We start from the raw sequence: 14,354 nt of genomic DNA, 5'->3' as shown, positions 1-14,354 counted from the left end.
CAAGTTATTGAAGTCTCAATTGGAGATTTCCTTCTAGAAACATTTCATATTGTGAAAAGTCATCTTTTAATGACACAATCTCAAAAATAATAAATTTATTTAACTCATAAAATTTGTGTTTTATTATGTGATCTTCATGGGAATTGAGATGCTTTGAATGGTGTTTAGATTGTCATAATTTTGGATTGAATGAGAAATATTGGTTTGAATGGTGTTTAGATTGTCATAATTTTGGCTTTGAGGATGTTTAACTTAGGAGAAAATATTTTTTGAAATTATTTTTTTTTTTATTATTTCATTTGATAAGGGATTTAAAAAATTATAAATGAAAAATAATTTTTTATCTTTACAATTATTTTTTTAAATATCAAAAAAACAAATTTCCTTTAATTTATCATTCTAACATCATAATCAAAATTGAGAGCTTAATTATAATAAAATATTGTTATATATATATTATGACTATAACATACTTAAAATTTTAGTTATTTATCATCATTTTATTTAATGTATACTCTAAAAGAAATTATGATTAGAGTCTAAAAAAGATATCTTATCTAGGAAAGTGGTTTTACTCCGGCCAAGATAAAATCTGATTTTCAATTATTATTTTAATTTTAGTTAAGGGTTTACACATCATTTAATTATATTGTCAAGGAGGATGTATCTTGAAAAAAAAATATAAAACATTACAGACAACTTCAAAAATGTGAAAAGTAAAAAAAATTCAACTTGAACAAAAAGTTTCCGTCCAAGGGAAAGGAAGTTAAAATTATTGGTAAGCTAGTAGTAAGTTGGAATTAAAAATAGAGGATACAATAAAATTATTATTTCAAAAAGATAAAAAATACTAGCAGACTTGGAAGAGGCCAAAGTCTCCTCAATGGGTTTAAAAAATTGGGATAGTTTGCAATATTTATAGCATGGTGAGAACAATTCAAGTCTAGTAAAATGCTAAGCAATTTCTAAAAAAAAAAAAAAATCTACAAGTGGAATAATTTCTTCCTAGTAATTAAAATTATATCAACGAGTTAAAGTATCATTATCCTATTATTAATTAAGTGATTAGATTTAAGTTAAAATTTACATTTTTAAATTATAAAAGTTTTTTTTAATCCTTATTCATTTTTACTCTTTTGTGATATATCTTTGACTCAATCTAAAAAACTTGGAATATATATATATATATATATATATATATATATATATATATATATATATATATATATATATATATATATATATATATATATATATATATATATACTACATTTTAGATGAAACATAATTTTTATGGAGTCTTTCGAATCAAACTCCTATATTAATTTTTATGTAGTTAGTGAGAATTAAACTCCAATATTAGGTTGGAACCGTGGAAGATAAATCTTCAATTACTAAGTCATTTTATAATTATTTGTCTCCTACATTTCTTTTTATCAAAATTAATTTAGAATGTAAATTTTTATCTCTTAATTTTTTTATCAATTTTTAACCATGTTAAATAAATACCTATTTGAAAAACGGGTAAAAAAAGTATTGGTTCTTACTCGTAGTTGAATAAATAATAAATGTGAACAATGTCTTAAATAAAAAATCTTTCATAAAGTACGTAATCTTTGCTGTATAATTCTTGTGTATCCAGTATAAATATGCTATACATGCATACTAGCTCGATCGTCCACAGTCCATAGTAAAAATAAAACACAATAAACAAGTAAAATAATAGAAATATATATCTTTAAGAGAGGAAAAAAAGATGAGAAAATACATAGAATTGGAGGCAGCAATTGTTGCTACAATTGTGATAATGACAATCACATTTATAGCTTCAACTGCACAAGAAGCTCCAAGTATTGCTCCATCACCACCTCAAGGTACTATATTGTTAGTCAAACTTTATGCCTCCTAATTTTTAGATATAAGTAATTGTCCTGTCAGACGGTTTTAAATCCTGTGATTTTATTATTCTAACATATTGATTTGAAGGCTTAAAATGTCAATTTTAAAATTTAAAAGATTAATTTCAGAATTTAAAAAGTTAATTAATTTTAAAGTTTTTTATACTAATTTTTGAATATCAGTGTTACTCTTTATTTTCATTCTCTTATTTATAAATAATCCACTAGTTTAACTAATTATACACAACTTTTAATCTCTGTCTTCATAATAAATACGCCTAAAATGACTCGAACCGAGTTATATGATAAGAAAGTTTGAGGACATAATAGTTGATCTATTTTTAATATTAAGTAAACATATTAATCCCAGTTAGCTAGCCTATTTTAAAGTTTTAGATTCCTTGTACAATAATTATGATTTTTTTTTAAATTCGATTTAGCTTTGCCCACTGCTTACTTTTTAGTTACTAATAATAATTAAGTTATCCAACATTAATAAGGTTAGTTGATTGTGATTTTTGATCTCTTGTAATATTTAAGCATGCTTTTTAAATATGTTGTCTTTGATTTAGTTCCACTCATTATTTCTACACCTTTTTACTACTAATAAATTAACTAGTAATATTTTTTTTAATTAGTTGCAAATTTACTAATTAGTTGACTAATATATAAGATTGAACCCATAGTGACGGAAAGTAATCATATAACCGAACATATGATTCTACATTTAAGAGTTAAAAGAAAAATTAACTAATATATAAGTTCAATGAACTACTCCACCAATTAATTAATTTTAAGATGAAACCTCATTTAAATTGTAAACTTTAACTAAATCCATTCATGAACAAAGTCCGATAGATACCAAACTCAATTGCTTAGAGTTTGTAACAAATATGTTTTTTCTAATAAGAATATGATATATGCTATGATCTGAATTATCCGCTCAAATATTAAGTTATCTTTTGATACCATATCAACTAAACAGCTTAATTAAAAATTCAAAATTACGTTCCAAACGATTATATCATATATGTATTCAATCAAATCTTTAACAAATATCCAATTTATCCTAATCAGGATTGACTGGAGAATGCTGGGATAACATTTTAGCATGCATAGACAAAAATGGTAACAATATATGTCAAAGCCAGAGTTGGATCCATCAAGTCCTTCGTTTAATGCGACAGAATTTTTGTGTTGTGACCTGATGCAGCAAGCTGCAGTTAATGATAAGAAGTGCTTTTGTAATATCAATACTTTTGTTAAGGAAAATCCATCAGAGGCAGCTAATACTACTGTAGTCTTGTCTATATGCAAAATTGTCGAGCATTCCGTGGCTTCTCTAAGAGCTTCTGCGCCTAGGTAATGTTATTCCCGGCCCGGCCTTAATAAGGCTTTTTTTAAAAAAAATTATCGTGAATAATATAATTTTTTATTAATTTTCATATAATAATATCAACTTTTGATTATATGTGATTTCTTCCTAAAATAATACCAACTTTAGTTACATGAGAATCGCGAACAAAAACTATATCTGTAGGAGTAACCGAGTAAGTAATTAATTCTTACTTCCACTATGACAATTAGGTTTCGCTTGGATTGAGTGTTGTTGAAGCAAGAGCCAATTCCCACAATATTGAAGATGGTTTTGAGCACCATGCCATGTCTTGCACACTTGAGAGTGGGGTAGGATGTGCCATGGGAAATGGAGTGCCAAGATTTGGTTCACTTGATCAAGTGTTTGATAATGATGATTTGAGGAGCTTTGATCAAGGCATAGAATGGATTGATCAAAGCAAGAGAGGGTCCAAAGAGTGAACGAGGCACAACACAAGGGAAGATGTGCTTGACCAAGGCAACGGGTTCTCAACAGACAGCAGGGGCCTGAACCACTCGCTCGACCACCTGAGCTGCCTAGCTCAACCGAGCGGGCAACAGCTCACGAAAACAAAAGCATTATGTTTTATTCTCGGTTTTATGTGGGCCTTTTAAGGCTTTGTCTCTAATGTGTCTTAGGACTATATAAGGGGTCTTGGGAGATCATAAGGGTTGATGTGAGAGCCTAATAGTGAGAGATAACTAGGGTTTAGCCAAGAGAGTTTTCTTCGCTTGTATTAGGGTATTTTTAAGGGAGATTGACATCAAGGTTCAATCTTTTGCTTTGAGAGTGTATTCTTGAAGCTTGTAAGGTGAGTCATTAATGTATTATTGATTATATTAATGATAAGATATTTATTTTGAGTGGGAGGTATCCTTAGATACCTCATATATTGTATGTTGTTGTCCATTGTTGTTCGTGCTCTGTTTTTGTGCTTTCTTTTGCATTCATTTTGTATTTGTTTCTTCACCATTGATATAGCACATTCACAACAAGTGTAAATATTTAAGGGAGTAAATAAAAATCAAAGTAGAAAAACAAAGATAGTTAAATGATTAAAGGAATTCGATTGTTAGAAAGGTGGAAGAATTAGTTAAAAGTAATAAAAAATAGATAAAATAGCAATTAGTATCCTTATTTTGCTTAGATATTTAAACTTTTTATATCTATTAATTTTAATAAATAGATAGAAAAATATATTTTCTTATTTTCTCTAGTTTGATTGTAATTAATTTTTTTTGTATTTTATATTATTATTTAATAGATATTTGAAACTTTTTCTATCTATTTATTTTAAAATAATTGTGTATCTTTTTACTATTAGGACGAACAAAGATATACAAGGACAAAAAAGTCCAATGGAAGTTCATTATAGCTGAGATTAGGGGCATTTAATATGTGGGATCCTCATTTTAAACTTTTATTTCACCTATTTATAAAAGAATTTTGTAAGGATCGAGTTGTAGTAGATTGGGCTAAAATGAACACTACTATAATAAAAACATAATTCAGAAATTTAATTAATTAACGTTAAAAATAAACAAAAACAATTTCTGTTAGAAAAGGAAATTCATAAAATAAAGTGGTGTAAGAACTAATAAGCACTATTAACGACTAAACAAAATTATTGTGTATTTTTTGCAGGCACTTCAGATTACAAAAAGTGTTTGAGAAGATCGTGATGTGTTGATGACAATCACCGATGTTCTACCACCAATTTGTGTGAATTTATATTACTCAGCTTTTATATTTTCTCTCCCTTGAATTTTGTGTGGAATGTATTTTATTTTCCAATAAATGATCATGCGTTATTATTTTCCAATTTGTATTTTTTTAGGTTTAAATCATAGTACAAATGACGGAAAAAGTCTGATTTTTTTATATTGGTTATTGCTTCGCAAATCCACGTAAGAAGCGTATTCATGTTGGGCATGTTTTTTGTGTCGGTTGTGGAGCAACTGACGCAAAAGGTCAGACTTTTTGCGCCAATTACTCCAATACGGCACAAGAACCGGCGTAGAAAACTAATTATCCACAGTTTCACTTTTGAGTAGGCTTTTTATGTCTCATAAAAACTCTTACTTAAGTTTCACTTTTCAGCACTTTTTTTGCATTGTTTTGTACGATGAACATAAAGACTTGTTGTATTGTCCGCAGTTACATCAATGTAAAAGCCCATTTACAAGTGACGCAAAATGGGGTATTTTGTATTAGCTAGTGCGTGTGATTTTAAAGGCTCAATATTTAATTTTTTTAAGTGGATTTTCTTTGTTTTTTTGCTATGATATTGTTTTAACATACATTAATCCTAAATCAAGTTAGTTTTATTTTTGCTCTTTAGTTTAATTCAGAGCGCCTAGTTTAGTATCTCTTTGTGCAAGAGACTTTGCAAACGAAATGACACAAATATTAAAGAAATGTGTATAGTAAATCAAAGTAGCAAAGCTTTAGAAATAAAAGAGAAAATGTCGAAAGTAAAATTATTACTAGAACCAAATGGGGGTAATCCATCAGTATGACAAATAAAAATGAAAGTTTAGGAAAATTTATTAGGGCCAAATGGACGGATTATATATTTGACCCATACTCCATTCATAATATGTCCAACATAAAATTCATGTGCAATAGTGGGTAATCTAATACCATTCTTATCTAAGTTGTGCCATGTGATTTGACAGTGAAGAATTAGAGCGAGGTTGACTGATATATATATTTGATAGACTATACTTTCTGAAACTAATTGATTTTGGGATAAAACATCATCGATTTTGTGTACAGTCAACTCTCATCCTGTGTAGGTCATGTGTATAAGCCCAAATTTATCATTGAATCAAAGCCGGCGATTTTCGATCAACTTGAAACAAAAAAATCGATTTTCTATAAAAAATTAAAAAATAAAAAATAAAATAAAAAAATAAAATAAACTTGTGGGTTCGAAAAAATTTGTGAGAAGGAGTGTTAGAAAATAACTCATATGTAATCTCACATTATAGAATTAAAAAGTTGACTAATATATATGCTTAGTTAACCTCCAAACAACAATTAATTTTAAAATAAAATCTTATTAGATACATATAAATATTGTGTATAAGCCTAAATTTCCCAAACTTAACTTGTTATGGGGGATTAAGTAATCAAGTTGTCCCCCTTACTTTTACTATAGTTATTTAATTTTAGTAATGAAGTTAGGTGGACCTATGAAAGGATTTTGACATAGTAATTCATAACCCTTACCATACAAAAAATAGACTAGGATTAGCTAGAAAAATAATAAATGAATAAATGTTGCTTTTAATTATAAAAAATATATTAACAACTAGACTTTGAAAAGGCCAGTATTTTCTAATGGATTTATGAATTCGGAAGTCTATATTATTGCAAATTCGTGAGAAAATTTCAAGGGGATGCATAAAGAAATCGAAAACTGGAAGTGAGGACTGATGAAGACAATTTTTTTAAAAATAAATAGCTAGTGCTTATGATTTTATTTGTCAATCGATTTCACCAAAATAAATTAATAAATTCACAAGTGAATTTATAATGGTTGGCTTTTAACATTACTACAATTATGTAATTTTAACCTTTAATTATTCTAGTATAAAATCTGAGTCTTAATTTATTTCACTGATTAAAAAATAATTAAAAAAACAGTTAAAATATTTTTTAAATGGCAAATATCCTCTATTTTTGAATTGATCAATTGATAATGATGTAAAGGGGACAAGATGGTTATTGATTATTTCAATACTACTTTTTTCTTGTCGTAGAATTAGTATATGAATTACAACTATATTTTATTCAAAGCATTTTTACATATATGATATATGAATAGTAGCTCTAACGACTTTTCTCTAATCTAAATAATAAAGTAAATTATTTACTTTTGCTTAGGTATAAACTTCCTCCGTCCTTTCCGCTTTGCACCAGTTAAAAAATAATAAAATTTAATGAAAAGGAAAATTCAGATAGAAAATGAGACAAAAAACAAAGGAGGATAAAATTATAAAAATGATTGTTTAAGATGAATAACGTATAAATTTGTAAATAAGATTAAAAAAAAATAAAACTATTGACAAAAAAAGAAAATGGTACAGCAAACTCAATATGACATATTAAAATAGAAAATGGTACTCTCTAATTTACTGAAAATGAGACATTTACTTTTTGACACTATTTACTTATTACTTTTAATTTGTATTTTATTCTTAATTCATAAATTAAAACAAATCAAGTGTGATCTTGTTTGATTCATCTTAATGCAAAAATTATTAAAATTCACTTTTAATAATATTTTATAATGTAATAACAAGACATATTAATCATTGAATAAGTGCATTGGATAGCGTGAAAAAACAAATGTTTCATTTTCAGTGAACAGTTAGTCTCTTCAGAGACTTTCTCTTAGACGTCACTCAGGCCCAACCCATTAAAACTTAATGCCTACTTACATTAGTCTTAATGCCTACTTACTGTATCCTTATACCTACTCATAATATATTAAATGTCTACTTATATTATTTTTAATGCTTATTTACAATTTTTCAAAAAATATAAATTAGACCGGCCCAATTAAAGATTGTCTCTCAAAAAGACGTCTCTCACAAAAATTCGTGTTCAGTGAATTGGAAGGAGTATAAAATAAGGAGAAAGTGACTGTTTTATACCGGATATACCTTTCGGACAAGGACGTATACAGTAGTGTAGGTTAAAGATCTTTGTACCTTTTATTATATCAAACAAAATATGAAAGATATCAAAAATAAAGAATTTTTCATAAGCAAATTAATAATTCTTTGCTGAATTATTCTTATTTATCCAGTATAAATATGCGATACATTTGTAGTCCATAGTATACCAGCATCCAAAACAAAAATACATTAAACAAGTAAAATATTTTCACAAGGGAAAAAAAATATGAGGAAATGCATAGAAATGGAGGCAGCAATTGTTGCTGCTATTTTATTAATGACAATCACATTTATGGCTTCTACTGCGCAAGAAGATCAGACCACTGTTCCAGCACCACCTCAAGGTAAATAGCGTTACCTTAAATGAGACGTTACTTTATACTGGACTTATGATCTGAATGTGATTTATAACTATAGTGAAACTTGGTGGTTGAATATGTACAAACTGTCCAACTCCACATATGATCTTCTAAGTAACACTTTATGTTGTATTTTAAATTATATTTGATTGTTTTTTCATAAATGTATGGTGTCACATGAAAATGATATCATCTCTATTGGGCTGACTTATATACATTTAGAGTAACAAAATAATCACTTATAACTTTCAAATAATCATGACTTAGTTTATTATTAATAAATTTTTTATATTCTTAAAATCACCCTCTATAATCATAAAATGATCATTAGCTTACAACATTAAAATGATCAATTAAAATTAATGGGCTAATTATTTAAACTTACTAACTTTTTTAGTTTAATTAAATGTTTGTAGTGCATGATATTTCAATTGAATGTAAAATAAATGGGCCTAAAAAATACTTTATCCGTTCCTTAATGAAGTTTTCATAAGGAATGTTAATGAAAATTAAGAAAAATAGAATCTTTTAGAAAGTGGAGGTATTATTTTATTGAATAATAAATTTGATGAAGAAAAAGTTATTTAAATTATGTTTTCTTTATTTTTTCCCATCACTTATATTGGCACATTATTGATTTATAAGGTATTAAGTTCAGTCAAACACTACAAATTAACATTTATTTTCTTACTATAGTTATAAAAGCTCTATCTCAAGGGTACGTGTAACTAATTACATTACAATATACTGTTCTTTGACGATTTTAAAAATTAAAATAAACAAAACTTTATAATTCTTCGAGAATCAGGTTTTATTTAATTCTATTAGAGTATGTACCAGTTTTTTTAGAAGAAATCTTAGTTAGATTATACTACTCTCTAAGCCATTCTCAGGTCTCGCCTATCATGTACCAAAAAAAAAAAATTAAATAGATAATTATATTATTTATTTTTGGTGATCAGGATTGGAAGGGGAGTGTTGGGAAACAATAGGAAACTGCATAGTAGAAAATGTGAACAATACTGCAGTGAAGCCAGAGTTGGATCCATCAAGTCCGTCGTTTAATGCGACTGAATTTTTTTGTTGCGATCTCATGCAAGAAGCTGCAACTACTGATAAGAAGTGCTTTTGTAACATTAATGATTTTGTTATGGAAAATCCAACATTAGCAGCTAATACTACCATATTATTGTCAGTTTGCAATATTATCGATTTTTCACTCACTTCTCTTGATGACTTCTGCGCCTAATAAATGGTAATGCTACATCTCATCCTTAATTAGTCTTTTTTTTTGTACTTAATTTTAAACACAATTATTTACTACTTATGTCTCATTTAATTCTCTTTTAATTTCTATTTATGCTTCTCGCTCTTACATGCTTTGCATCGTTTCAATTTTTGATATCTATTCGTCTTCATACATCTCTTTCAATCTCATCGATCTATAAATTCAATCTGTCTTCTAATTTTATTCGCTTTTTTCCTTACTCCATTTGTTATTTTTCTTATTTATCAACTGCTATAAAATGTATCTATCCTTCTGGTAAAAGAAATGTAAAATCAATTGTGACTTAAGAATATATAATTAAATTGATTATAAGTTTAATATAATTAATTAAAAAATACACCTTCTGTTTTTTTGAATTTACATCTTAAAACTGAGTGTTTTTTTTTGACATTTAACAACTAATTAACAAGAAGTAGTGTGCATTTGCAGGTAATTTGGATGTCATGAAGTGTTTATGTGAAGATCGAGAAGACAATTACTTATTAATACTCTTGAAGTTGGCGTGGGATGTATCTTGCTTGTTTTGTGTGAATTGCTTGTTTTTGTATTTCTCTTCTCTTGAAGTTGGCGTGCGATGTATCTTGTTTACACCAGGCAGTGTGAAATGTTTATGTACCTAATTAGTGGGGCGTGTGCTATGTACGCGCTTTCTCTAGCAAAAATAATTAACATGTAACATTTAAGTAATCAAATTGAAGTTAATTAGCAAAATAAGACTTTGATTAACATGGGTTGTTATTGTTGTGAAAGTGATGAAGAAATCAAGCGAAACAAAACATACAAATGATTAAAGTTTTAAGAACATAATAATCAAAGGAAAAATAAAAGGCAAAGTAAAGATGGCATAAGAGTAGAAATTGATAACAAAATTGACAAACTTAATTATGACAATCATACGTATTTTACCTCCCAATACGTACCTTTAATTTTATTAAGAAATGCGCATTAACTTAAGTCATTGTCTCTCTAATTCTATAACAAACGATCATAATAATAACACTAAATACTATCATTACTCTTTATTTTTCTTGATTTTTCTATAATAATACCACCTATTGATTAACCATAAATAATCTCAATTTAATGGAGTATTTACCTAAAGCTAACTCGGGTAACTAGATGACCTGCTTTAGTAAAATTTATTTTTTAAACAAAAAAGATAAATTAAAATAAAATGTCGAAAAAAATGTCAAATACTTCATCCGCTACATTCATATCGCTTTTTTTTCATAATTAGCCTTAACCATCTTAATTTTAATTTTGTAAATATTTATGGTCCTCATATAATCCACGTTAATTTTATTTTAACATTTTTATAAATTTAATCCTTCTCTTAGTATAAAACTCATAAACAACTTATCCCTAAAAATAAAATAAATAAATAAAAAATTCATATACAACTTAATGATGAAATCAGAGAACGTCAATCATTCCTTGTCATTCCACAAAAAAGACTTGCAACAAATTTTCTTAAAATAATGCCAATTTTTCATTAACCATGAATAATATTAAATTTGGTATATTTGCGTAAAATAATATCAATTTTTGTTTATAACAGGTTATTTGACAAAAAGACAAAGGTAAATTAATGGTTGAACAAAAGTACTCCCTCCCTTTTAGAGAAATTCCACTTTCATTTTGAGTGTTCCATTTGGTGTTTCCATAAGGAATCTTTCTATTTATATCACACATTTTGAACAAAAATAACTTTTTTCATTCTCATTTTAATAGTTTAATATTTTAATAATGCTTAAGGTACTTCAATATCTTCCACTAACTTCATTTTAGCATTTTTATATTGATTATGGTCTCCACATGTTTTCTACTAACTTAACAATAATAATGTTGTTGTGGTCCTCATATTTTTTTCACTAACTTTTTTAAAATATTTTTTAATGTTTATTGTACTCACTTTTTCTCCATCAAATTTATTATTCAATAAAATAATATATCCACTATTTAAAAAATTTTATTTTTCTTAATTTCAGTGAATATACTTTATTAGAACTTCATTAAGGAATAGAGGGAGTAAGTGTTATTGTAGAACAACATTGCCTAAATTGATATTATTCATTATTAATCCAAGGTTAGTATTATTGTAAAAAATTACCTAAAGTCTGTATATTGTTCACTATAATATATCACTAATTATATTACCTAATATAACATAATATTTTAAACCACTTGAGAATTGAATTTATCAAAAAAATAGTCTAGTTGAGAACAAGTCAATAAATGTCAATTTCAATGATATGTAAGTTGGTTAATAAATACTCGATCCAGAAAAAACACCAAATTAAAACGAATCAATAGAATAGCCAATTAGAAAATACATTAAAATGAAGTTGCTTATTGTAACAGTATTTTTTCTGTGTATACAATTCATGCCTTCATCAACACAAAAAGCTCCGAGTCCGAGTCCGAGTCTGAGTTTGAATTCGAATTCGAGTTCCATCATATTGCAAGAAGAACATTGTTGGAAGAAGATATCAAAGTGCATTAAAAAAAACATGAATAAAAGTAAATCAGACCCAAAATTTGATCCATCAAGCAAATTATTTAATGAGACAGAACATTTTTGCTGCATATTGGTTCATCAAACAGCAAGTGCTGATAAAACTTGTTTCTGTTCAGTTTCTACTTTTTTTCTGCAAAATCCTTCTCGGACTCCCCAAATTACTCGCCTCTTGTCTATATGTAGCTTTGCTTCTCTTTCAACCTTTTGCATAGGTATGAAAAATTATACTTATTTTATTTTGAAATACTTGCTATTAGACCTGGGAAAATTTGATCCGACCCAAAAATAAACCCGGGACCCGACCCGACAAAACCCGAAACCGACCGACCCAAAAGCGACTTAATCTGAAACATGACCGACCTGATAATTACCCGACCGAAAATGACCCGACCGGAAACCGACCCGTTTTGACAGATTTAACATCAATTTTTAGAGTAATTTCAATGTTAGAATTCATTTCAAATAAAATTTTAGTTTTCAAAGTATCTCAACATATTGAGTATATCACTTGAACCCTAAAACTCATCAATAGATCTCAAAAAACACGTATTTAACGTCTTTTTAGCCATCGTAATTATTTTTCTTTAAAAACAGGACGTTATAATCATCTTAATTGAATACATGTATCTTGTTAAATCAGTCAAATGAGTTTTTAATTCTTCTACATTTCAGTAAGCAAATCAATATAATTTATACGAACGTTTCGCACGTTTGAATGAGCTTTTCAAAAAACGAATGTCGCTACCCTAAATTATAAAACGCGTATCTTATAAGACGAAATAAGTACTTAGTTAGTTGTATATCTTTCCAACATGAAAATTGTGAAGATAATTTTAACGTCATTTTTATCTAACGTTACAATTATAATAAACAAAATAACTTTTATAAAGCGCGTATCTTACAAGTCTTTCAAAATAAGTATTAATTCCCCTATTTTTCTTGCACTTAAATGAACCTGACATACCAACTATTTTTTGAAAATCGTACATGTAATTTCTCTAATGATTTTTTTTAGACATTTTAATGATTTTTTTTTTATGTTGAATTAGTCGATTGGATATTCTAAAGTTTTATGGTAACCCGTTGGGTCAATCCGAACCTACCCGAAAGGCCGAAACCCAGAGTGATCCGACCTGAAACTGACCTGATCCGAAACTGACCCGACCCGAAAATGACCCGACCGAAATTGATCCGACCCAAAACCCGACCGAACGACCATTTTCCCAGGTCTACTTGCTATACAGTATTTTTTACACTATTCATCGTTTAAGGTTATTTTATATATTGAAGTTAATGTGTAAGTAATCGTCTAATCGTATATTTTCATAATATTAAATTTTTATAATTTCAATATATGTATAGTTTAATATATAAATGACAAATTAAATTGCGTAAAAAGTCAAATGATGAACCAGTATTGTGGAATGAAGAAAGTAAGTTTTATGAGTATATTTTTTTTACTTCCTACCTACGCTTTATTTTTACACTTTATGTTAATTTTGTTTTCACATGTTTAATTTAGTTATTTTATCAAAATATATAGTAATATGGATCATATTAGATTTATCACAATATATAATTTCAATAATAATTATGATTTTAATTTGTCATCTATATGACAAGAAATATTAGTCATTAAAAATATGCATAGACCAAGGCCGGCTCATAATAAGGAGTAAATCCGGTGCACTTGCACAGGGTCTCCAAAACCAAGGGGCATTATAAATTTGTTAGGAATTATTATGTATTTGTACTTATTGTATATAAGAATAATATTGGACTTTGTGTATTAGAGTTTTAATCGTACTTGTACATATACCTTGCTTAGGAGTAATATTAGGATTTTATTCTTACTTGTATACAGACCTTGTTTATGAATTATAAATAATAACAAGAAAAGGGGTTTAGTTTTCCTATAATACTAAACGGTAAATAGAGTATATAAATGATAATATAAAATTAATTTAAAATTTGTCTAATAACTACTAGTAGTATACTAATATATTGATATTCTCTTTTCAAGTTACCAATATTTGTATTTTCTCTAATAATAACACATTGATATTCTCTTTTGAATCATATATTTTTTAAGATGCTCAAGCTCCAAGTCCTGCTGCACCTCCAATGATGCCATCTCCAGGTTCTTTTACTACTGTCTTGTATAAAAACAGGGCTATATTAGTAGTAATCTTTTTGGGTTTTAGTTTTTGACATGATTTAGTGTA

The 14,354-nt window shown here is 27.4% G+C and overlaps 1 protein-coding gene across 1 annotated transcript; it reads left to right on the top strand.

The window, feature by feature from the left end:
• The first annotated feature begins 8,146 nt into the window (after nt 1–8,146).
• LOC130801222 (uncharacterized) lies at nt 8,147–10,275 on the top strand. The gene is made up of 3 exons (XM_057665017.1): nt 8,147–8,308; nt 9,286–9,578; nt 10,041–10,275. The coding sequence occupies exons 1-2, from the start codon at nt 8,191–8,193 to the stop codon at nt 9,570–9,572; spliced, it is 405 nt and encodes a 134-aa protein (XP_057521000.1). The 5' UTR covers nt 8,147–8,190; the 3' UTR covers nt 9,573–9,578; nt 10,041–10,275.
• The last annotated feature ends 4,079 nt before the right edge of the window (nt 10,276–14,354 follow it).

This window comes from Amaranthus tricolor, chromosome 15 (assembly GCF_026212465.1).
Source record: "Amaranthus tricolor cultivar Red isolate AtriRed21 chromosome 15, ASM2621246v1, whole genome shotgun sequence".
NCBI lineage: Eukaryota > Viridiplantae > Streptophyta > Magnoliopsida > Caryophyllales > Amaranthaceae > Amaranthus > Amaranthus tricolor.
This window is presented reverse-complemented; position numbering and strand designations above follow the sequence as displayed.

Excerpts from the sequence above, each read along its gene's own strand:
- LOC130801222 (XM_057665017.1), top strand. The coding sequence starts at position 8,191 with ATGAGGAAATGCATAGAAATGGAGGCAGCAATTGTTGCTGCTATTTTA. Across the intron at positions 8,309-9,285 it reads TGTTCCAGCACCACCTCAAG|GATTGGAAGGGGAGTGTTGG; the intron begins GTAAATAGCGTT and ends TTTGGTGATCAG.